A 23,087-nucleotide genomic window follows, 5' to 3' on the forward strand; every position below is an offset into this window, starting at 1 on the left:
TTTTTATTATTTCAAAAACTTAAACTTTCAACATATTTTAGAGGGACATTTGCAATAGTTTAACAATGTAGACGATACAGAATAACTACACAGGTCTGCGTGTACAAATGCTGCAATAAAAAAAAAAAAAACATCATAGTAATCCTCTTCCATTACTCACACCAATTCACCAACAGTCAGCTGCATCCATGCATCAAATGGGAGTCCAAGATTAAACCTAGAAATGAGATCAACCTCTGAAGTTGTGAACTAATCAAAGAGCCAATAGCTTTGTTCAAATTGAAAAATAAAAAAAAGATGATGAGGTTGTATGTAAGGTCATTGTTTCAGATTGTTCGGGAGAAAAGGTGCGAGGTGGAGACAAACGCTTGTCTATATCCCTGCACAAGTTTCAGGGATGACACTTACACGTCAAATTATTAAGTGACAGACGTGGAGGGCAAAAGACCAGAAAGTAAGACATTAAACTTATCGGGTGGAGACTGGGGAGCAGCAGACTGTAAATAAGGTTTATGACACGGAGAAGCCATTGTTAGTTCATCAGATCTTATCAAAATCACAAAAACACGACATTTAAAGTCATTTGGTTTTCTTTTATTTATGTAAAAAAAGTATTACATCACACAATTAAATTCCTAACATCCAGGTAACGCTGTGTGCTGCAGCTAGACCACAGTCTTGGTGCAGTCATATGATTTCCACCACTGTGCAAACTGCAGGACTTTTTTTCTCTGATCATCAAAATTTTCTCTGATAAGCTTTCTCCAGCGCCGTGGCTCCAAGTCCATCATGCCTCCAACAACTTCCTGTGACGGAAAGAGAGGTCAGTGCTTTTAGATTTTGCTCAGTTTAGTTTGATTCGATGTAAATCATCTATACAGTGGCAAATTGATGAAACAAATGTAACATCAAGGCACTTTCTGAGATAAACAGTTCCGACTCCTTTCCAGAAATATACGGAGCCTTTCAAAAAAAAACAACACAGTTAAATTCACTTGTTATAATTTCAATATAACTGGAGAAGCTTCCAGAACCACAGCAATAAGCCCCTCCCCCCGCCGCCCCATGAACCTGAACAGAACCGGGCCACAGGCGGGCAGCTGGGTTCCAGACTGCTTCCTGACCTGCTGCGTGGCGCCGGGACTGGACCGGTTCCGGCCAGAGACGGACCTCCTCAGTATTTATTATTACCTCCCATGACTATTTATGCAATCTCTTATTCTATGTTATATTTTTTTAACTGTCATTATTTCGTAAAAAATCGACTTTATTTTGACATTAAAGAATATTTTTTGACAAAAAAAAAAAGCAAAATTTTGCTGATTATGACTGATTTGCAAAGCAATAAAAGAATAAAACATCGAAAAAGGCTGAATACCTTTTTTCGGTGCTGTATAGACAAACAGAAATTAACTGTTACTACTTCACAAGAACACTTGCTTGACTAACACACTCCTTGGTTGTTTTATCTTGTATCCATACTAAAGTGACAAACTAAAGTGACAAACTCAAACAGACTTGACTACAACTGGGATAAACAAAAATGAACTAAAGATTATGTAACAATATAAAAGATGTTTATACAACCAACCTTGCCAAAGTAATGAGGAAACTTCTGTTCATTTTCAATGACATGAGCAAATCCTCCCTGCAATCCAAAATCTACAGCAAAGTATGGCAGACCCCGAGGGACCTAGAAAGACCAAAAAAAAAAAAAAAAGTGGAAAAAATACAGATGAGAAAAACTTGGTCAGATCTGAACAGAAAGGGAGGGGAATAAAGATAAAAGAGGACAAGAAATCAAAAGGGAAATGACATACAGCTCTCCGGATATCTTTTGAAGAGAGGTCAACGAGCTTCTTGTTCATAGCCCACTCCTCATCACACTCCATGATAGCTTTCTGAAAAGCACCAAAAACAACAACATCACACCTGAAAAACACATTAGAGAGGCTTAGAAAACTTAAGATATATTATCTCACACAAACCTTAAAGTATATGGGCGCCATGTCACCCAGCTCCCTGGGCAGTGGGATGCACTCTAGGACCATGTGTTGTTTTCTGCGAAGGTTCATGTGTGTTTCCATAAACACACAGTCAAGCTCTTGGGACTCAAACATTCGCACCAAAGCACGCCGGAACAGCTGCGGACAGATAAACTTAGATTTTCAGGACAAAGCGCCACATTGACTGTAACGCCAAATAAAAGCTGCTACTCTGACTTGAGGAGGTCGGATTGGACCTTTAAATGCCAAACCTGCATTTCTGACCAGACATCCTCATCCAATCCCGTGGCACAGGTGTGATGCTGAAGAGGACAGATGAGACAGTGGCCTTCTGTCATTGACACTCCTGCAGGCAGGCTCAGGTACACCTGCATTAAAGACGACGGGCGAGTGATGAGTGAGTGAGTGTGCTGGATGACAAATCGAAAACATATTTGAAACTAACCGGATAATAATTTGAGAAAAAAAATATTTTGGTAACAACTGAGAAAGCTTGACAAGTTGTATTATTCTTAAGGGTGTAAATACTGTATTTAAATTTTGACCCATTTGCAATTTTTAGAAACAGTATCATCATTGTGCTGATATAATGTAGCCGTATTGCAAAATTCTCAATCTTCTTTACTTAAAATAGTTACTTTTGAACCCATATTTAGGTGTGGGCTTTGATAGGGCCATCTCAGATGTTTTTTCAAGTGTTGCCCTGTATTTAGCTCCATTCATCTTGACATCAGCTCTAACCGGCATGCTTGTCCATGCCGAAGGCAAGCAGCCCCACAGCATGATGCTGCCACTGCCATGTCTCATGCTAAGGGATTGCGTTCGCAGATATAAATTAAATATCTTCCACACGGACTCTACTTACTAATAAGGTTACTTCTGCAATTCATTGGACTGGATTTAATTTAGAGGCAACAGGATAAATTGGGGTGAACAGAGAAGCATGCAAGTCTTTTCACATTTGAATTTCTAACAGAAAAAAATTTGAAAACAAAGAATATTTTTTTCTCTTTTATCTCAAAAAATATGAGCTACTTTGATTTGGTCAGTGGAAAAAATACAAATAAACCCCACTGAAGTTTGACCTGCAACATAGCATTGGAAGAAATTCAAGGTGGTGAGTGGAAACTTCACGAAGCCACAAATGTGTTTGCATTACAACTCGATTAAAAAGTCAAAGCAATACTTTGCTCAGTCCCGTATAGACCCAGACGACCATATCTTACCTTGCTCCCTATGGCCACAATAAGATGCTTCGGCAGCTCTTGGCTGCTGAAACAGTGAGGACATTTCTCCATGGACACAGCCAGCCTTCTGCTCTCTCCAACAGCTCTGTTCCTCATCCTGTCCTCGTCCCGTCCCTCGCCCTCCCGCTGTGCAGCGCTCGACACAAACATGTCGTCCAGTGTGTAGTTGTCGCCGTCTGTCTTTCCCATCATCTGGACGGAGAAGAACAGAGGAAAAAACTAAAGTTCATATTTCAAAAAACAAAATAGAGTGATGATTTATCAGCTGAATTGTTGTATTATTTTTCTATTAAGAATTTTTTTTAGTTAATTTACTGCCTGTAACATATTTGAACTGAAAAGAAAGCCTTTGTATTACCAAGCAAGGGTACAGTAAAAAATAGCACTAAAAGAGCATTGTTTTAAAATGAGTCTCACAGAGCCAATGTTGCAAAGCGGGATGCAGTGTATCACTTGAGTCTTGTCACTATGGTAACCAGGCAACAGGTTGGAATGTGTGTGCATGCGAATGTGTGAGTGAATAGCTATAGCGAAGAGTGTGTGTGACTCTCTGTGTAGGAGTGAGAGTGTGTGAGAGTTAAAAACTGGATTAGTTTAATGACAGTGTAGGTGGGAATGTATGTCTGCGTGTGTGTGTAAGACATATTGAACATAACTATGAATACACCCATACGGCATTGTTTAATAACATACCATATTACTACATCTTCTATAGAAATGCCTTTATACAAACTTCCATGCTTGCCGAATGGTATAAGAAGTAGATACCGTTCTACAATAGAAAGCCCACGAGCCTTTCCTTAAATGTTTCATTTACAATAGTCAGCAAACAACACACACATTTCCTGTCCAATTGAAAAACATGTGAATTTAACAGCTAGGTGTAAGGAAAATTACATTTGTTTATCTGGTATGAATAAGATTTTAAAAGAACTTCCAAAAAGAAAAAAAGACAGAAGGAAAGGAAAGAAAAACATGAAGGTAATAAACTAAATTTTTAACAAAGGAAATGAATTCTGGTAATAAAACTTCTTCCACAGCTGTATCATTTTCCACACTTTGAAATTTGTAAGAAAGCCAAATCAAATTTCACACTTTTCCAGACTGCATAAAAGTCCCAAGTTTGGTTCATTTTTCAGTAGATCAGACATAAAGGGACAAGCAAGACAGAAAGAATGAAAGATAGCAAGAAAGCAAGGAATGAGATTTATAGTAAGTCTTTTTTCTTTTTCTATATTTTTCCAGTAATTAAAATATTTAAATACAACCTACAACCATTTCCAGACTGTATATATGAGAAAAGGTTAATTCTCTATGTACACAGGAACACTGAATCCACTACAACAAGTATATATTCACATTATAATATTTTAGTCCTGTGAAAATTAAAAGACGAAAAGCATGCATCAAAAAACTGATTCACTGTTAATCATAAATGGATAGAAAAATGCAAAATAAGTAATAATTCCCTAATAATGGAACATCAGACGAACAAAAATGGATCCATGTACATTCATTATTGAACAATGCCAATGCCATAGCAGAAAATAAGGGGATCAATAAAGTAAAGGAAAATAATTGTCAATGTGTTTTATTCCTTTTAATCTGAGACCAAAACAGGCAACCTTTCATCTGCTGCCGATTTTTTATTTTTATTTTTTCTCCATTCAGTGGCTGCTTTGTTTGGTCTTGCGTAGCTCTCAGTACAACTCCAGCCTTCCAACACAGAGCACATGGGACGCACCATTACAAGCAATCTGGCTACAATTGTGCTGAAAGATGGACAAGCGCAGGAAAACAATCATAAGGGAAGGAGCAGTCGGTAGAAAAACAAATTAAAAGGGAATGGAGAAGCAACAAATAACACAGGGCACAATAATATCATAAGCAAGGAAAACAGAGGGAAAATGGAGGCAGCAATTAAGAGAAAACCTCAAGAAAATGTAGGTAGAGTGGAGGAATGAATTTGCAGCCACCAGCTGCAGCATGACAATAGGGGACGGTACCATTCATAAGACTGATAATCTTGTTTGTCTGAATTTTTTAAATCTCATAGCCTCCCCAAAATTGCATCCAAGCATTCCTTAGCAAATGTTATTCTACACATATTGACATGATGACGAGCTTTGCAATTTGATGTGCTGAACAAAATTACAGATATACAGAAAAACTGTCTGGTGATCAGTGAAATTTCAGCTTGGCCAGCCCCGACTAGTGACCAGCTGTACTGAAACTCAAAAATCTGACTCTTTTCTGGTGAGTAGACACACCATACCACAACCGGTTAACTTTTTTTTTCTCATCAAGGTCAAAAAAATAAACAGAAGAAATTTGTTGGAAACATCATTCATAACTTGAGGTAAAAAAAAAGATAAGTGACAGAAAACTAGCAAAGGACATAATGTATCTAACCACAGATGTCGCTCCATTTAAAATAAGGAAGATGAATGAAAAAGTGCTAAATAATGTTTCTCGTAATGCATAAAAAACTAAATGTGAGTAAGTTCAAGTTAAAAATTCACAATGAATTTAATATTAAGCTCACCTACTTTAAAAGAAAAAAAAGTCAAATAAATGTAAATTGAATTTCGGGAAATCTGCTTTTTCTTTCCCAAAGAAATGTTAACAACACTGAGGTGAGTTGGTTTGAAGATATATAGTTGGCTCAGCAGACACACAAATACATTTAAAGATGACATTAATTTACATTGGTCAAATCAAAACAAAGAACTTTCTTTTGTAACATTGATAAATGACTAAAGAATGTTAGAACAAATACTGATTGATAAAACAAAACCATCTGAACAAAGGAATAAAGGATGAGATGATCAATAGTAGAAAAGAAGCCTGGAGAAATGAGAGCGTCCGGCGATGCTAGAAATCCAGTTTTCTCTCTCTGAACTCATCAATCTATAGTTATGATTAGTAACAGTATTTATAGCAGCCCTGCCATGGTAACTGTAGATGTATTTTTAGTCAACCTTTATAGGTTCAGAATGCCTGTTCGCTGACACGCATGAATGTGTGGCTGAATAGAAAAAGGAGTGTGTGTTAATGTGCTACATATGAGTGAGAGGGGAAAAAAAAAACTAGGACAGAGATTAAGTGCGGTTTTTAATACTACAACAACTTGCCCATCCAACTCTTTACTGAAAATTTCACTTTGTCATACAATTTGTAGCCGTTTTCAAGCTGAGCGGTGGGAGAAAGTAAGCATGTTTCAAACAGGAAGGATGTGACTTGGATTATAAAGAGGTTTAATCTGTCAAACTGCTGACAGACTCCCAGGCACGCCACAAACAGCCAGTATGGATCTGCTGCTGGATGCCTGTTTTAAGACTTAGTGGATGAGAGGGAGAGTCAAACAGCATCACAGGCAGCAATAGAGAGAAATAAAAAACCCATAAAATCTGATATGTGGCGCAAGAAAAGCTGAATGTGTGTTATGGATGATTTCCTGGGTGGTATGACAGAGTAGAAAGCTTTATATGAACAGACAGCCAAATAGTACCTGAGCTGAACAGTACTAAGTAACACAAGCAACTGCATTAAGTAAGTAAAGAGTAATTATAAGTGCACCTCAAAATTCAATAGTTTGTAGTATCCCTGGGTTATATGGCTTAAAAATCAAATCTTTCATTTTTTCACACCAAATTCAATTTCCGATTTTAATAGTTTTTTTTTTGTTTGTTTGTTTGTTTTGTTTTTTTCTGGCTTTGTTTTATTAATAAGAAATTAGAAATGACAAAACATTTTCAAAAACTGGCTTTTATTTCAAACCCTTCTGTGATTTTTGTTCTTCTCAGTCGTTCTTTTGTAGATTTACTGTTTGAGTAAATCCAGTCAATATATTAGTTCATCATTCACTAATGACTGAAAGAATCTGTTTCTGAGGCAACAGGAAAAAATTTAATCATCACCTCTCCATCACTATATATAAGAGTTGTACTGTAGCTTTCCAAACAAGCAATAAATGTTAAGTCTTTTTTTACATTTTGCTGTTTTTTCTTTGCATTTTCTCTTAAAACAGTCTGACATTGGAGTAAATTTGTAGGGAAAAAGGCAACTATATGTTATTCTTTGACGTTTTTAAGATTGGCGGATTTCTAATGCTAAGAAATGTCCTTACAAACCTTCCAACATTGAGGGGCTACAATAATTGCTTCTCTAAAGTTGGTCTTTTTGTCTGAGCACGAGTCTGTTAGTATGCTTCAGAGCAGCAAACTGTCAAAATACCAAGTCACACTTGTTCTTCAATAATGGAGATAATTTGGTAAACAGCAACCTGATTATTATTTTCCCCTTACGGTTTGGGAAAGCAGGGTGTATTTCTTTTGACTGTACATATTAGGCTCAGTACACGTCAATCCTCAAGTCTTCAGACATGTAAAAGAAACTACAAGGACCCCTCAGGAAAACCCATCTTTAAAGCAGCTTGGTTAGAGGCAAGAAAATGACAAGAATACACACTGATAGCTCCAGGCTGATAAACACTCTCTATGATATTTTCACTTATCTACAATAAAATAAACATAGCTGTATATATTCTACTGCTTCTTTTTGCATTAGAATAACTTTTTAATGATTCAAATTTCCCAATAAGATTTACATTTTCATACCTGAAAGACTAAACACCAAATTAATCTGAATTAATCAGATCAATCACAGCACTTTTTGTTTACAGCTACATAAATGAATTGTGCAAAAATTAGTTTGTATCTTTAAGTCTAAAACCAAATTCCAGTTAGTCTAATGTGAGTCGTCTCAATCAAAGCGGGATTCATTCAAAGGTTTTCTTACCTTTGCTGCCATGCGTGAATAAAGGGCATGCTGATCTTGTGCAGAGCTCATCTTCTCCCTCCTCACCATCTCCTGCAGTCCGACGTTGTCGTCATCCTGGAAGTAGCGAACACGCTCCCCATCAACGTGGGTCTCAATCTGAGCGAGAGATTGGAATAGAGACAAAGAAGAAAACGGTGATGAGGGGGTAAAACACTGGAAATAAAACAAGAGACCAATTTTTCTTATGTAAATAAGGTTTTTGATTAAAGTATGTCAGATGGGTCGGAACTGACTGGTCTGAATCTTACCTAAATAACAGGGACTTCTTTGTATCAATAGGCAACTTCTCATCATAATGGACAGAAGTCCCATTTGAGGTACCCCAAGGTTCGACCCTGGGACCCCTCCTACTTAATATCTACATGCTCTCATTAGCTCAGGTTATGAGAAGACATAAAATTAACGATGATAACTACACAGATGATACACAGCTCTACATTACGATGTCACCAGGTGACTCAGAACCCATCCAAGTTCTGAACAGATGCTCAGAACATATAAATGTCTGGATGTGCAAGAACTTGGTCCAGCTGAACAGAAAGAAAACTGAAGTTAATATCTTTAAACCTAAAGAGGAATGATCGAGAGTCACTACACAGCTTTAGTTCTTACTGCTAGACACAAGTGATCGGGTTCGAAGTGTAGTCATAGTGATGATGGACTCAGACCTGAACCTTCAGTGACGTAAAGACAATTATAATGTCGGCCTTCTATGTCCTGAAGAACATTTCTAAGGTTAAAAGACTAATATCCCAGTAAGATCTAGACAAATCTATCAATTACTGCAGCAGTGTCTTCACAAGTCTGACTAAAAATACCAATCGGTCATCTTTACCGGTTTCTTCTTCCGGCGTCCACCATGTGGCTCCTGGGGTCCAGACGGACCCTTCACGGGCCAGGCCCGACCGGACTCATCCGTTCTGAACAGCAAAACTTCCTGGTCTTCCCTTGACTGACTGCCAACCTAAAGAAAGAAAAATCAAAACGCACCAGGTTACAACAACGTGTCTGTTTATTAACTTGTCTTTAAGCATTTCAAAAGAACAAAAAGGAGACAGAGATCAGAACTTCAAATGTTATTTTTGAAAAGGCAGCTTCATCAAAGTTTGAGAAGGATTTGGCAGGTTTTTATTGGCAACACCCCACATACAGACACTGTTAAACCCACACAAGAATTTTCCCCACAAAAGTAGAACAATTAAAAGAAAAACAAACATGCTTCCTGACAAATAATGCCCTGGCAACCAGCTTCTTCAAAACGGTATGTCTAGAATGATGAAGCAGGACACAAGAGAAAAAAAAAAAAAAAAGGCAGGTCAAGAGCTGAGGAATCGGTGAGCAAAATGTTAAAGTTAAGGTGTGATGTGGCAAATTGAAGGTAAATAACTACGTAAATATTGATTACTGCTAAATATTTGTACAGTGCTAGCCATTAATGTTAAAGACAAGAAAAAGGGAAAATCAAACATTTTTCAGTCCTTTCTGAACTTTTACAGCCTTAGAAAATGGTTAAGTAAAAATTTGAAAATACATGCTTTTTTGTCGACTTGTCAGACCAAAGTCTTAAAACACATGCATTTTCATTTTCATTTTCACCCTCATGGACAATGGATATCTGCCATGATTTCAGGATGTGTGAAGTTTGAATGACTTTAAGAACATGCACACCCCCAGAAAAACACACATTACTAAACTTTTAAAACACATTCAACCAGGGTCAAAGTAGTCTAAAATTGTTACAACATAACTGCAATTAATCTTCTATAAATGTTTTCCGTTTATTTAATTCGGAACAAAATGCAACTTGTGAAGGAACGTGAGCCTAACTTACCCTCCTTAGTCAAGATGTTCACATTCTGATCTAATTTAAGCTTCACTATGAACATAACTCTGAAACAAAAATAAACAATTTCAAGCTTTAAGGAAATCTGGTTCAAAAGCGTGAAATGATTTATGCTTGATTTGCAAAAGAAACACATTTGCAGCCTTTCTCAGCCCCTCAAACATTCTTCCCTTTGATGGAAGCTGCAAATCAGAAGAAAAACGGCCTTATGTAACAGCAGTTGGTCGGGTAAAAAGTGCATGGAGCAAACAGATAGATGCGTAAAAGGGAGGTGAGAGTTGCAAAGTATGGGAGGTTGTCTCATAAAAATAAAGCTGTAGTGTCATAAAAAAGGAACAAAAGAACATTTTTTGTACTTCAGTCAGACCTTTCAAGGATAAAAGTTTTCAGGAAAAACAATAAATATAAAAGAGAGCAGGAAAAAAAAGAGTTAGACATGGAGGACTGAAGATGAGCCAACAGGCCTCCAAAATAAGACGCAAGTGTTAAATTTTAAAATGAACACAAATCAATAGACCTCCAGGCTGGACTGAACAAATACCTCTCAGCTTATAGGGGAACCAAAGCCAAAGAATTATGACATGTCAAGTGAAAAAGATTTCTACATTAGACCTTTTGACTGGGAGAGGAAAACTATTGCCCTCCAGCTGTAAATGAGATTCTTACTTTAAATATAAAGCTCCAACAACATTATTACGATTTTTCTGTGTGTTTAGAAACATTTCTCGAGCCTCCTGGAAAAGTGCTCCATTTTCTCTGCTCTTTTAAAGAGCCCACCACACTTATTGGCACCCCTGGTGAAGACATGTCCAAGAAGCCTTAGAAACAAATTTAGATTTTATTAGCAAAGATCTCACACTGAAATTTTTATCACCCTTCTACCAACTGTGGCAACAGAACAGAACTGAGTCCTTCCCTGCAACATTTCACGTAGCCGGAGAAGACGGAGAGGGATCTCTCCCACACACACACACACACACACACACACATGTACATGTTTTTAAATAGGGTTTTTAATAGGCTGGGAGGGAAAAGGTAGAGATTGTATCATGTGATCGGCTTGTGTTGATTTGGCCGGATCTTTTAGAACATTATCAAAGGTTTTTAGGAGTTCCAATTAACGTTTTCTATCAGAGGGCACTACATCTCCATTTTTAATTGCCATGGTGCTTATGGTAGCATTTAGTCTTGTAATGTTCCCTGAGGTTTTGGAAGACAAACACAGCATCACAGATCACCCAAAGTTCTTCAGAGAGGCCATGTGGTTTAAGAGATATTCATCCTTTTTTCACCCTAAACATTGGAAAGCTTCTGAAAACACTTGGACTAATCTGAGCAAAGCATACATTCCCAGTAAAAGCCTCAATAGTAGCAACAATCAAAAGCTTATGTTCATGATGGTGATAAAGAAGTTGATGTTTCCTCTCAACTCCAAAATAACTCAATGTAGATACTGGCTGTTTCTCAATATGAGCCCTTTCCCTGTACTTGTGAAATGTCATTAATGGTGTCCTGAGTGCTCATCATCTAATATTATTTGTTGAGGAAAAAAATTATTTCTAAGGAAATAGTCTTATATTTCTTTTCATTTTTTAGTAGATAACCATAATTGACTTTCTATTATAAATGTGAAAATAATCCCATGAGACAGTAAAACTGGATCATTTAATGAAACTTTGTCACAGATCTTAGCTGAGCGGCGACATCATCGAGTACGCTCCGCTCCAACTGCAGAACTTACAGCCCTGTGTCCTTGGGCTCGGTAAGATCGGACCTTCAACTGCAGCCATGTACACAAGAAGATATTTGCGTACTTGAATATTGAGAATGACCCATTGTCTGATGGTTGTTATAGAAACCAGTGACCCTACAAGGCCTCATCCAGCCTTGTTTGTAACAGTTCCAGTTGCTTTAAACTTTTTTAAAAATGTATCTTACTACTTATTTATGTTTAGCTCTCGCTGAGACGGTGGATTTGGGAAAGTTTTCAGTCAAATCCAGAAATTTGAAGAAATCTGCTTTTTTGGTCCTCCCTCTGTGACATTAAATGACAATTAACATTTTTAGGCCAGTTAGGATTACCAAAATTATTTTTATTTGCTAAATTCCAAGAAAAATGTAAAGAGATTATTTTCTGTTTACTTTTCAAAGTCAGAAGTTTACATACATTTCATTAGTAACGGCCCTTCAAAGCACAGGACTTTGGTAAACACTGTTTGGGTATCAATCCACAAGCTAAAGAAACTCTTAAAATACTATAATTCTTAAAGTAGTATTTACAAAACCTATCTAGATGTACTTCATATGAAACAATAGATTTATTTAATCATCTTTATTGTTTTCTGGGTTGGGAATATGCTACGGCAATGAGAGTATTTTATTTTATTTTTAAAACATGACGTCTCAATAATTATGTCAGAAACGGTCTAATTGATATCTGCCTAAAAAGATGTCATGCTACAGCTTCTCAATTCTTCCTTAAAAAAAAAACACATTAAAATGAGGACACTCAACATTAGGAAGGTCCTGGTGAAAAATAAAGGGCATTTGTCGATCAGTAGGCGTTTCCTGACGTGCTCAACAACAGCAGTTTCAACCCAGACAGGAAAACAAACTCACTTCAAACGAACTCCCTTTTAGAAGCAGACAGACATGAGAGTGGAGAGTTTAGTTATGTTTGAAGCAAAGCTTGTGTGTCAGGCTCGTATTTTAACAGCATGCTGAGTGTGATTGATGCAGCAGTTTTGTAGCTCTCTTCGGATCTGTGAGGTTTAAAACAAATATAGGTTTAAGGCTTTCAGATTCGCACTCAGACTTTTAGCGGTAGTAAAAGATAAATCTGTGAGTGATGAGAAAGCTTATTTGTTGCCTGCGTGTCTGTCTACGTGGTCGGATAGGAGTCGGTCTTTCGAAGTGTCTGCGTGTACGTGAGTGTTGGCTGATAACCGCACTCTGCTGGAAACAGAGTATCGTTATCAGCACAAGAAGCAAAAGCTCTCGGGAACAGCTTGCATCCAGAAATAATAAGAAAGAATAGAACACGTTCAAAAGAAATATGTCCTGTCTTTCATTTTACCCTTTCTGCATATTCAGTCATCGTCTTTATTGGTGGAAAGTTTTGCTTATCGTGTTTTCCAGTTCACAGCAGACCCATAAAGACTTCCAGCCGAAGTGAGTAGAAGGAGTCGCTAAGGGAGATTTACCAACCTGCTTCAACTTAGCTGCTTCATGTTCCTTCTTTCTGACAGCATGAATCTCCTTTGCTTTTTGAGCTGCTTCCAGCTGTGACTTCAGTTTCTCAACCATTGCCTGAAAACACACACACACACACATCAAACATAACAATGTGACTGCATACCAAATAGTGAGCAGGTCACTGTATCAAGAAGTAAACTACTAGAGGGCTGCGGTGGCATCAGTCCGGTTCAGCCCTCTTCATATTGGGCTAGAACCACATATTGACATCGAAAGCAACACAGAACAACTCATGTGATGAGTCGTGTGAGAATCCCGACTGTTTTGAGCATCCATAAAACATCCTTGAAGCTTTTGGCATTGCAACAATTGCATTCCGGCTTGCGCATTGGGTGTAACAGGCCTCTGTAAGAAACAATCCACATACTCAAGCAAAAGAGAAAAATGAATCCTAAAGACACAACGTTTGGGCCTCTGAGGCAGACATAGCACAAAGGTCTGCTGCAATCTCCAAACATAACAGATCCCATCTGCACACATCTCCAAATAATACATATAGGCTGGTTGCTGGGAGACCGAGGGAAGCTTTTTTCAAAGACTGTTGTTCTTGCATTTGCTACTCTGTCCAAAACAGAGTGATGAGGAAGAAACTCTGATAAGGTTTATAAAATAACTTTTTGATAGTCGCTGCTCAACCCAGTCCTTGAAGCCAACACATGACAAGCTGGCTCAGTGATAATAGTTTGGAATATGGCATGTCATACCAAACACACATGTCTTCAAGCAGTCATGGGAATCCTGGACATGGTGCAGTTGTCCCTCCCTCAATGTGAAGGCTGACTGAACTGGGTCACCTGAAGATCACTGTTGTGCTCCTTGAATCGTTTGTCTAACAAGAAGCAACAGTGATGCTAGAAATAAAGAGGGGGAAATTAGATGTGCACCGATAAATCAGCCAGCTGACAAATTGTCTCTGGTATCCTTAATTTGGCCAGGAGGTCAGTGATTGGTCAATACTCCCTTTTCCACTAATCTTATCAACCTCAGTAAAGGTCTAAAACTCAAACACTGTCCTGTTCTGCTGTTAAGTGAGAGAGGTTTGACTGATAGATCTGCCCACCAGACAATATCTCCCTGTTCTCGGTTAACAACGGTCACTCCAATGTTGCTAGTCATTGATTTTCTTGCTTTATTTAGCAACATTTCAGACAAAAAAAAAAAATAGTATTGCTCAAAATCAGAATGTCAGGCTTTTTAAAGGTTGGTAATCGGCGATCAGCCAGAGAACTGCAACCGGTGCATCCCTAATTATCAGACTAAAAGAGGCGACTACCATCAGCGGATGTAGGCACCAAAGATCAATATAGAAGGTAGGGTCCAAAATGTCTCAACAGAACAGTAAGAATTATCCATAGAGCATCCTCAGACCAGGTTTTTGCAAGTTTTTCCATATACTTTACTGCACTTTAAAAAACAATTAAACAGCTAACCTTCCTTTCATCCAGGACTTGTACAGATCTAGGGTCAGGAAAAAGGCAGCTAACATCTCTGCAGACCACCCACATCCTGGACACAACCTGTTTAGACTTTTACCTGCTACAGAGAACAATTTGCTTAAACCAGCTGCCACAGAGACAGTTTCTTTCCCCACACCGTCTCTCTGATGAACACCTTACTGACAGAATAGTCAGCTGTTAACAAAAAAAGGGGTATTTGCAATATCACATTTGGCTTGCCTCTTTCCCCATTTTTTATTTCGACAAAACAAATAGCTTTACGTACTATTCTTATTCTTATTTTATTCATTTGTAGTTTATATATTTTATGCTTTATGTCTGCACTGTCTGAGAGCTTGAAAATCAAAGTCAAATTCCTTGTTTGTACTCGCAATCTCAGCCAAAAAAGCTTCGTCTGATTCTTTTTAACTAGGAGAGAAAACAAGTAGAGAATGCAGATAAAACAGAACACTTGAAACAACTGTGGCACAGCTTGTTCTCCATTAAAGCTCTTCTAATGTTGCAGTGACCAACAGAACATCAATAAAACATTTTAAAACTCACCGTATTGCCCATGATCTCTGCCTTTATCAGCTTTGACCCCAGTTTGTTCATCTCTTCCTCTGACAGCAGTGGAATCTCTTCTTTTGCCTCCTCCTCCTCCTCACTATCGTTCTCAGTCCTATGGAAACCGATTTAAAAGGAGGCCAAAGGGCAAAAAGAGATTAAAAATAACATTGGATTACACATCTGCCTTGCTGACTCAGAAACATTTACCCCCCCCCAAAAGTCTTCCATTCTCAAAATTGTTGTTCTGAACTTTTTAATTTAACCATTTAGTTGTTTGCTTCTTCCCCCACTGTTTATCTGATCTGATCCATTTTGAGTTGTCGGGGCCCCTCCAGCGATAATAAGAGCCTTGCCTGGGAAGCGTCGTTCTACGCTATTACACCCCTCACAGGATCATTCCCGTCTGCTCCCACCATATAGGCTCATTTCACGCTGCAGGGGGTTCTGACTGCCCGTTTACCAAAACAACTTAGTCTAATGAGGCGAAACATAGAAGGTGTCACAAAGCAGCGATACTCTGACATCTGGCCCACATGTAAGACCAGCACACCATGAAAACCTGAATCATTACTTTTTATTTTTAGGTTGGGTGTTTTTTTGGGGTTTTTTTTTCTTTGAAATGTTATTTTCATTCTTATTGTTACCTTTAAAAGGTCTGTAAGCTAGCACTGTGGTCATCTAAGAGAGCTGGAATCTGTGAGTAGCAGAGCATTTTTACGTTGGGGGAATATATGACCATTTACCTTTGCAAAAGAACTCAATGAAATGGATGAGTTTATCACGAAAAGTCACTAAATTGGTACATAAGAATAAATAGGTGTGTGATTACTATCTCAGCTCATGCCATGAATCTAGCCTTTTAAGGAAAAGAAGCAAAAAAAAAAAAGCCGTTCTTGAAAGAGAGACAGTAAATGTGTGGAAGAACTCACTTCGGTCAGATCAGAGCAAAACAGACTTTGCTAGATGCATACAAAATGCCACCTGAAACACTAGGCCCATGCTGAAACATGGTAGTGGCAGCGTCATGCTGTGGGAATGTATTTCTTCAGCAGAAATAGAGAAGATGTTCAGAGTTATTGAGAAGACAGATGGATGGAAGAAAACTTATTAGAGCCACATAAGTCTTGAATCTGGGGGTTCAACGTTGAACAGGCCATAAACATCTGGCCTACAGAGGCAATAATAGATAAGTTGAAAGAGAAATTATTTTCCTCCTTTAAATCATGAGGGAAGCATTGTTTCCAGCAGCTTTCGATCCAAGACTCTCGCTAAGGAGCTGCTTTCTTTATCGCTGATGAGAGAGTGAAGCCTGAGGTAAAATTTTAAATTAAGGAAATCTTCTAAGTGTTAAATATCGAGCTCTCTTTTGAAGCAAAGTTTAAAAGTTTTTGTTATTTTCACTACATTTCCTTCGATTTCCTCTAGAGCACATTGGATTATATGTATGAATGCTGCCGTACAACTAAATGTGCCTTGATTTGCCTATTGAGGTGTTAGAATGACCCAGCTGCAGTCCTGACCAAAACCCACTTAAATATCTGTGGCAGGACTTAGAAATCGATATTAAACTGCTCTCCATCCAATCTGGCTGAACTTTAGTTATTCTGCAAAAACAAATTAGTAAAGATTTCAGTTCAACAAGCAGAAAACCTCAGACCTTGCTGATGAAGCAACATGAGGAGTGTCTCCGGTCGCCTCTGGCTGGGTTTTGTTTTCCTGAGGAGTCTCGGTCCTATCGGGTTCCTGGCCAGATGCGCCGCGTTTTTTCCAGGCTTGAATACTGCTCTGCTTCTGGGGAGAGTCTTCATCATCAGGGCTCGGTTTCAAAAAGCCAGCGGGCGGCCGGGTTGGAGGAGGACGCTGATGTGCTGCAGAAAAGTATAAAAGAGGTTGATCTCACAGACAAAGACACTTGGCATGATTAAACTGGAATGAAATGTTACGTTTTCCTCTTTATTTCTGGCGTCACCATTGCATCTCGTTAAAACATTTACGATGCAATAACTTTATTCAACTTTAATGAATCGATTTTGAACAGGATTCTATCAGACATCTGAATAAAAAACAAACAAAAAAAACCCCTCACCTTCAACACTATCATCATCCTCTGATGGTCTGAGGAAACGACCTTTTAGTGAGCCAAGAGAGGAAGAGCGCTGATTCCAACTCTCTCCAGATGATGATGAAGATGCTCGTGTGCTGAAGTCTTTTTCTTTATCTCTATGCCTATCCCTTTCTCGCTCTCTGACCCTATTTTTGTCTTTTTCGCCATCTCTGTCTCGTGCACTCCCTCTATCCCTCTCTCCGTCTCGGCCTCTGTCATCCTCTCTTCCTCGATCCCTCTCCTTCGTATCTCCCCTCCTGTTACTCCCTTTTTCCCGGGGTGACAGGTCTCTTTCACTTCTTCTCCACCGATCTCGATCTTGCCTGTCATCCTCTCTTGCTCTCCACCTCTCCCTGTCATCCTCCTCTCCTCTCCTCCATCCTTCCCTCGCTGATCGCTCTCTGTTGCCTCGACTCTCACCATGCACAGCTTTCTCAGCGTCGGCGAGTCTCTTCTGAAATTCCTCCATTGACTGATAAAGAAGTAACACAATAAAGACTTTAAATATTTTTGGTGGACAACAAAAAGCTCTTCATACGACTTTCAAATCTTTCACATCAGCTATAAAACCGTCTGCAGATTGAATGCAGATTTGCTCCTGGTAGGCTGGTTTTTAGCTCGCTTTAAAACTTTATACTTTCCAAAGTGCCGACTAATTTGCGCCTGTGAATGTGTGAGAGCGCGCAGAAGTCGATCCTCACCCCATATCTCTGAGCTACAATTTCGCTGAGGCTACGCTGCTCCCGCTCTGCTTGCTCCTTCATCCTCTGGTAGCTCTTCCTCAGCCAGCTCAGGCCACCATCATTCACTACAGGGCCTGCTGGAGTAAACAGAGCAGAAACATGAATATTCACAGGAAACCTTTTTCATACCCGCTACTATTTGTGTAATATTGTTTTTTTCCCCCCATTTCCCACCATACCACACTAAGGCCACTCGATTTTATGTAAAATAGATTCGAAGGAGGTTAATTAGATGCCACTTCAGGAGAGGATTTATCAGCTATCCCACCAAAGTAGCACCTTAAAATGGATTATAGGAGATTATGCATGGAGCGATCCAAAATAATCCTGAAAATTGCATTACCTCATATTCTGTAGTTTCGAAAATTTAGGTTGCATACCCATATTTGTGTATTTATAAATAGGGGGAGAGAACAGAAGTGTTTGCTGCGTTATGGTAAAGAGTGAAGTAAGAAAAATCTTGGCCGCTCTGACTCACTTGCGCTGACAAACATTTCAAGTAAAAAGCAACTAAAATCAGGCAAATTTTAGGATTCCCTGGGATTGGCGAAATGTATACTGCAGGTCTCTCTCTCTCTCTCTCTCTCTCTCTCTCTCTCTCTCTCTCTATATATATATATATATATATATATATATATATATATATATATATGTATTTTAAACAAGCAATGTGAAATTGTCTGGTTTTATCTGGTTTATGAAAATACAACATAGTAAACATTGTGAGTGTTAAAAATATAAAAATAAAAATCATATGCAATAAATAAAAGACAATAGATTCTAAATAAACTTTTTTTTGCAAATTTTATCAAATTAGGATAAATTTATCTTGAGAATGAAAAAGCGAGGAGAATATAAAAATTGCACAACATGGCATTTTTATGGACAAATCTGATTTGAAAATGTACAAGTATTTCGAAAAGTAAAAACATCACTTTTGAATAAAAATTTAACAAATTCAAAACAGAGAAGATGATTCTAAAACAGCAGGGTTACAGGAAAACTGAAAAAAGTGATGGAAAGGAAAACAAGATCCAGGGGGTTTATTTAATCCAGGGATTAAATAAACGTGTCTCATCGTTTTTATGCAAAGCACTGAGAACCAGAACAAAGACTCGAAGCAAAAATAAAACTATATTTTTTTCTCATGTATAATTTTTGAGAATAATGAGCGTAAAAGAACACTACAACAAAATGAGTGCACTCTGCTACCTTTCGTTGCTGCAGTATGAGCGATGTCCTCTGGAGGCAAACCAGTTCCTCCATCTTTCCAGTATGGGTTTAGCTCCAGTTTGTGTAAACCGGCCTGGAACAATCAATACTATGTAAATACCAAATTTACAAGAACTGGAACATGCTTATGTAAATAATCTATTCAAAAGGAAGCAAAAACAACAGCATGAACAACACAAATGACAATATGGTGTTTTCCTTAATTCTCTTTAACAAACACAAATCAACACTCCTCAGTCTCAAATACTTTTGGTACATCTTAACTTTTTACTCACAGAAAGTGAAGCCAACCCATTAGTAGAAGAAAAATGCACCTGTTCAATGGCCTGAGCCTTGGCTCTCTCTTCTTCTTTCTGTCGGTCTTTCTCTGCTTTTCTCTCCGCAGTGGACGTCGTCTTCATAGCCAGGAAATCAAAAGTCATCCATTCGTCTCTCTTTGACATGGAGACACAATCAGAGAAAAAGAAGCAGAATGAATTACTGCTATCAGCAGAAAGAGACAAAAAAAAATCTAAATTGAAAAGGTAATAATTGCAGAAATGACTCCATGACAGTGTGTAAGCTGCTATGGAGTTTGTCGTAAACACACCTGGACATCCTCTGCTGGGCTGAGGCTGCCCTCTGAAGCCTTGGGCTGCGCTGGAAGCTTCCATGCTTTCACAGGCTGAGGCTGAGCCTCGACCCACTCCTCCTCTGAGTCCTGAAACGACGGCAGGATGGGGTTTACAATATGAAGCAAGATCAAACCAAGAAACCACATAAACAAGTGTCTTAGAACAGCTAAAAACACAGGTTTTAAATCTAAATAAAATAAATTGCCACTGTCATCAATCACAACAAAGTCTGGAAGAGCCTAAAATATTTCAACTGCGGCATAACTTCAGTCCAGAAAAGCTGAATTCCCATCTCTCTTTCAGGAGCAAATGTTGTTCATATTTTTCATGCAGCAGTAAAAAAAAATGAAAAATAAAAATACCTGTGAACTTTCACTGGAGCCATTTCCTTCTTCTGCTTTCTTCTCCTTCTTGACTTTTTTCTTTTTCTCTTTCTTCTTCTTGGATTTTTTCTCTTTCTTCTTTTTGCTCTTGACAGAACCCTCCTGTTGGATGTTCACATTTTGTTTTAATTCCCATTTTTTGTAAATTTACATTTATAGAGATAGAGACACAAAAGCAAATGCAACAAGCAGTCCTTTTCATACTAATACTGCACACCAATAATGCAATAAAGATGTATTTTTTTCATACATTGTGCAGTGCAACATCACAAAGCAGGACACATTAATAACACTGGCTACCCAACAACGATTTCTGACAAATGAAGGTGTGGGCAAAAAAAAAAAAAAAAAAAAAAACAGGAGCTGGATTGAAGTGTAGCTTCATGATATTTTCTGGCTTTTATTTTCTACCCAGAGATCCTATCAGACCAAGTCAGACTGGATTCAGGGTAAACACTTCCAACTCTTCAGCTCGTTCTCTCAGCACTGGATATCATTGCAAAAGATGAAAACACAGCAGGTCTTCACTGGCTGACTGTTTATTGGAACAAAATGAGAATACAAGCACAAATCATTTCTAGTCATCTACATATCTGGCAAGACAAACTCATCGAACAATTGACCAAGTGGTTATCCTTACTTCCTCCATCTGCTGCAGCCTCTGGTCCACCTCAGGAAGAATCCAAGTGTCCTCCCCTCTCTGCCGCTTCAGCTCCTTTCTTCTCTCTTCTCTCTCATACTGCTGCTTTGCCTGAATTAAATTGGAGGGTGAGAGGAGAGATTATAGCCCACACTAAATATTTATGTCAATATCTAAACAGTAGTTGCAACCAAGAATTCAGCTACACATTCTTTGTGGAAAGTCTGATAGACCAGATTGTACAAAGAGAAGCTGGATAGAAGAATCACTATTAAATAGAGATGCACCATTAAGATGGCAAAAAAAAATCACATTTTTTCTGTATTAAAACCAATAACTTTCACCGAATTCATAATACATACATTTCATAGTAAACATCAACCTTCAGCATGTAGTTTGATGCACTTTTTTTTTTTACTTTTAGGAACATCAGATAAAGGTTTCTGCTTTGGTGCATAAATCAGGATGATATAATTAATTCACATTATGGCAGATTTAAAACTACCTGTATCAGAGAACCTGTAGTATATTTTTCTTTTCATGTAACAATGGAAAATAATTGGAATCACCAAAATCACCATTAGCAAATCAAACCTTGAAGAAAAAGGTATTAGTCAGAAAAACGCTGAGTGGCGCACTCTACGTCTAAATGACATTATATTGTGATTTGTGAGTTGTTGTTGTTATTGTTGTTGCTTATTTATTTCAAACGGGAAAATGCGCATCACATCATCTACCAGAGTTAGCCACGGAGGCTAATTTTCATCTGTAGCCCATCCAGATGAAAACTGAGCTTTACAGTTCCAAGCTTAATGTTTAGAAATCAAACAGTTAACATCAACAAAGTCTTAACACGTTTTGAGCTAATCACACTTTAGCCTTAGCTGACATAATACCATCCCTGTGTCAGATCAGGCACACCTGAGCTGAACAGATTAAAGCGTTTACAGCCCTATAATGTGCATCTACAGGAAGCAGACACTGGTCTGAGAGGAGTGTAAACAAAGCTGCACTGCACACAGATAGCCTTCAGCTGTGAAGCTGTGTGCATATGTGATTACAGCACCGACACTGGCCTCAACATCAAACCGGGCACGATGGATGAATGTGGCTGAGGCATAAAACAAACGTTAAGATATAGGAACAGCTCTGCTATCTGCCTCATTCAGTGTTTAGCTAGCAAGTTCCTTCCTTTAGTCTGGAGCTATCTACAGATCCAGACACGTAGAAATGGTTAAGTCACACAAAAACTGTTAGCTTTACAGGACAACGAAAAATGTCATAAAATAGACCACAGCACATTAACGTTATGGCGTAGCCGTAGCTATTAACCGTGCTAGCTGGTTAGCGTTTATTCGGACAATACCGGTATGGTTTAAACAGTACACATGTGCATGATATAACTTTACTTTAACGTATATTGTTTTTCTCTGCTCTCATAGCTAGTACCTTCTCTATGGCCTCTTGTCGTGCCTGACGCTTCTTTTCTTTCCTTTCGTTGATGTTGCTGGAACTCTCAAAACTGACCCCGTGCGTCGCCATGACACTGTCGTAAATGCTTTTGTCAAACGTCGTGACGCGTCACGGTTTACGTTAACTATTGACCTGTGGTTGTTGTAGTTGAGAAAGACAGTTTGAGAGCCTCAAAAAAAAAAAACAAAAAAAAAAAACAGGTATGCTTGATAAGAGATTGGTAAAATATCACGATTCTGTCTTTGTTTGTAAAATATTGTAAATGATATGCTCCACTTCTATTACAATAATTTATTCAAAATATTATCAGTGAGCAAACAAGGGCGGGTTCTAGAGATTCTTAGGAAAACTGCTGTGGGTGAAGCTACTTTGTCCTATATCATGCATCTCATACTTGGAATCCGATTCCAAGTAACATCAGAAATCTTTCAATTTCGATTTCATTTAGAAAACATCTTAAAAATGAGCTCTTGTCAAGCCTAAAATTTCAACATTATTTATATGTAAATATGTATGAATTTTATGGTCATTTCATGCATTTTCTTATTTAGTAGTGTTGTTTTGTGGTTTCCATTGTTGCTTTTATAATGTGTTTTAACATCAACCTTCCAATGAGATTAGAGATGTAAATTAGCCACTTGGAGATAGCCTTCTATATTTATATGTAAATTGTTATCAATAGTATTGTCCCATTTAAA

General features: G+C 38.2%; 1 protein-coding gene across 2 annotated transcripts; it reads right to left on the reverse strand.

The window, feature by feature from the left end:
* Positions 1-572: 572 nt before the first annotated feature.
* On the reverse strand, positions 573-22,697 carry cwf19l2 (CWF19 like cell cycle control factor 2). 2 transcript variants are annotated; one of them, XM_014992988.2, is made up of 19 exons: positions 22,366-22,697; positions 20,917-21,027; positions 20,256-20,378; positions 19,869-19,979; positions 19,594-19,713; positions 19,259-19,352; positions 18,005-18,120; positions 17,286-17,775; positions 16,857-17,067; positions 15,194-15,311; positions 13,146-13,247; positions 8,931-9,059; positions 8,054-8,191; positions 3,233-3,445; positions 2,258-2,374; positions 1,989-2,144; positions 1,821-1,901; positions 1,592-1,693; positions 573-806 (listed from the first exon to the last, which is right to left on the reverse strand). In XM_014992988.2, exons 1-19 carry the CDS (start codon positions 22,456-22,458, stop codon positions 666-668), a joined length of 2,766 nt encoding a protein of 921 aa, XP_014848474.2. In that variant the 5' UTR covers positions 22,459-22,697; the 3' UTR covers positions 573-665. The 2 variants fall into 2 exon arrangements, with proteins under 2 accessions (XP_014848474.2, XP_014848472.2); XM_014992986.2 differs by having other exon boundaries at positions 18,005-18,123; positions 22,366-22,695.
* Between the last annotated feature and the right edge of the window lie 390 nt (positions 22,698-23,087).

This window comes from Poecilia mexicana, unplaced genomic scaffold (assembly GCF_051168715.1).
Source record: "Poecilia mexicana isolate PSO_F unplaced genomic scaffold, ASM5116871v1 scaffold_13, whole genome shotgun sequence".
NCBI lineage: Eukaryota > Metazoa > Chordata > Actinopteri > Cyprinodontiformes > Poeciliidae > Poecilia > Poecilia mexicana.

Bases quoted from the DNA above. Each gene is read 5' to 3' on its own strand.
- cwf19l2 (XM_014992986.2), bottom strand. From the start codon at position 22,458: ATGGCGACGCACGGGGTCAGTTTTGAGAGTTCCAGCAACATCAACGAA. The intron at 17,776-18,004 runs GTGAGGATCGAC...CTTCTTTATCAG, and splicing joins TTGTAGCTCAGAGATATGGG to TCAATGGAGGAATTTCAGAA. The intron at 8,192-8,930 runs GTAAAGATGACC...TCTCTCGCTCAG, and splicing joins GACGCCGGAAGAAGAAACCG to ATTGAGACCCACGTTGATGG.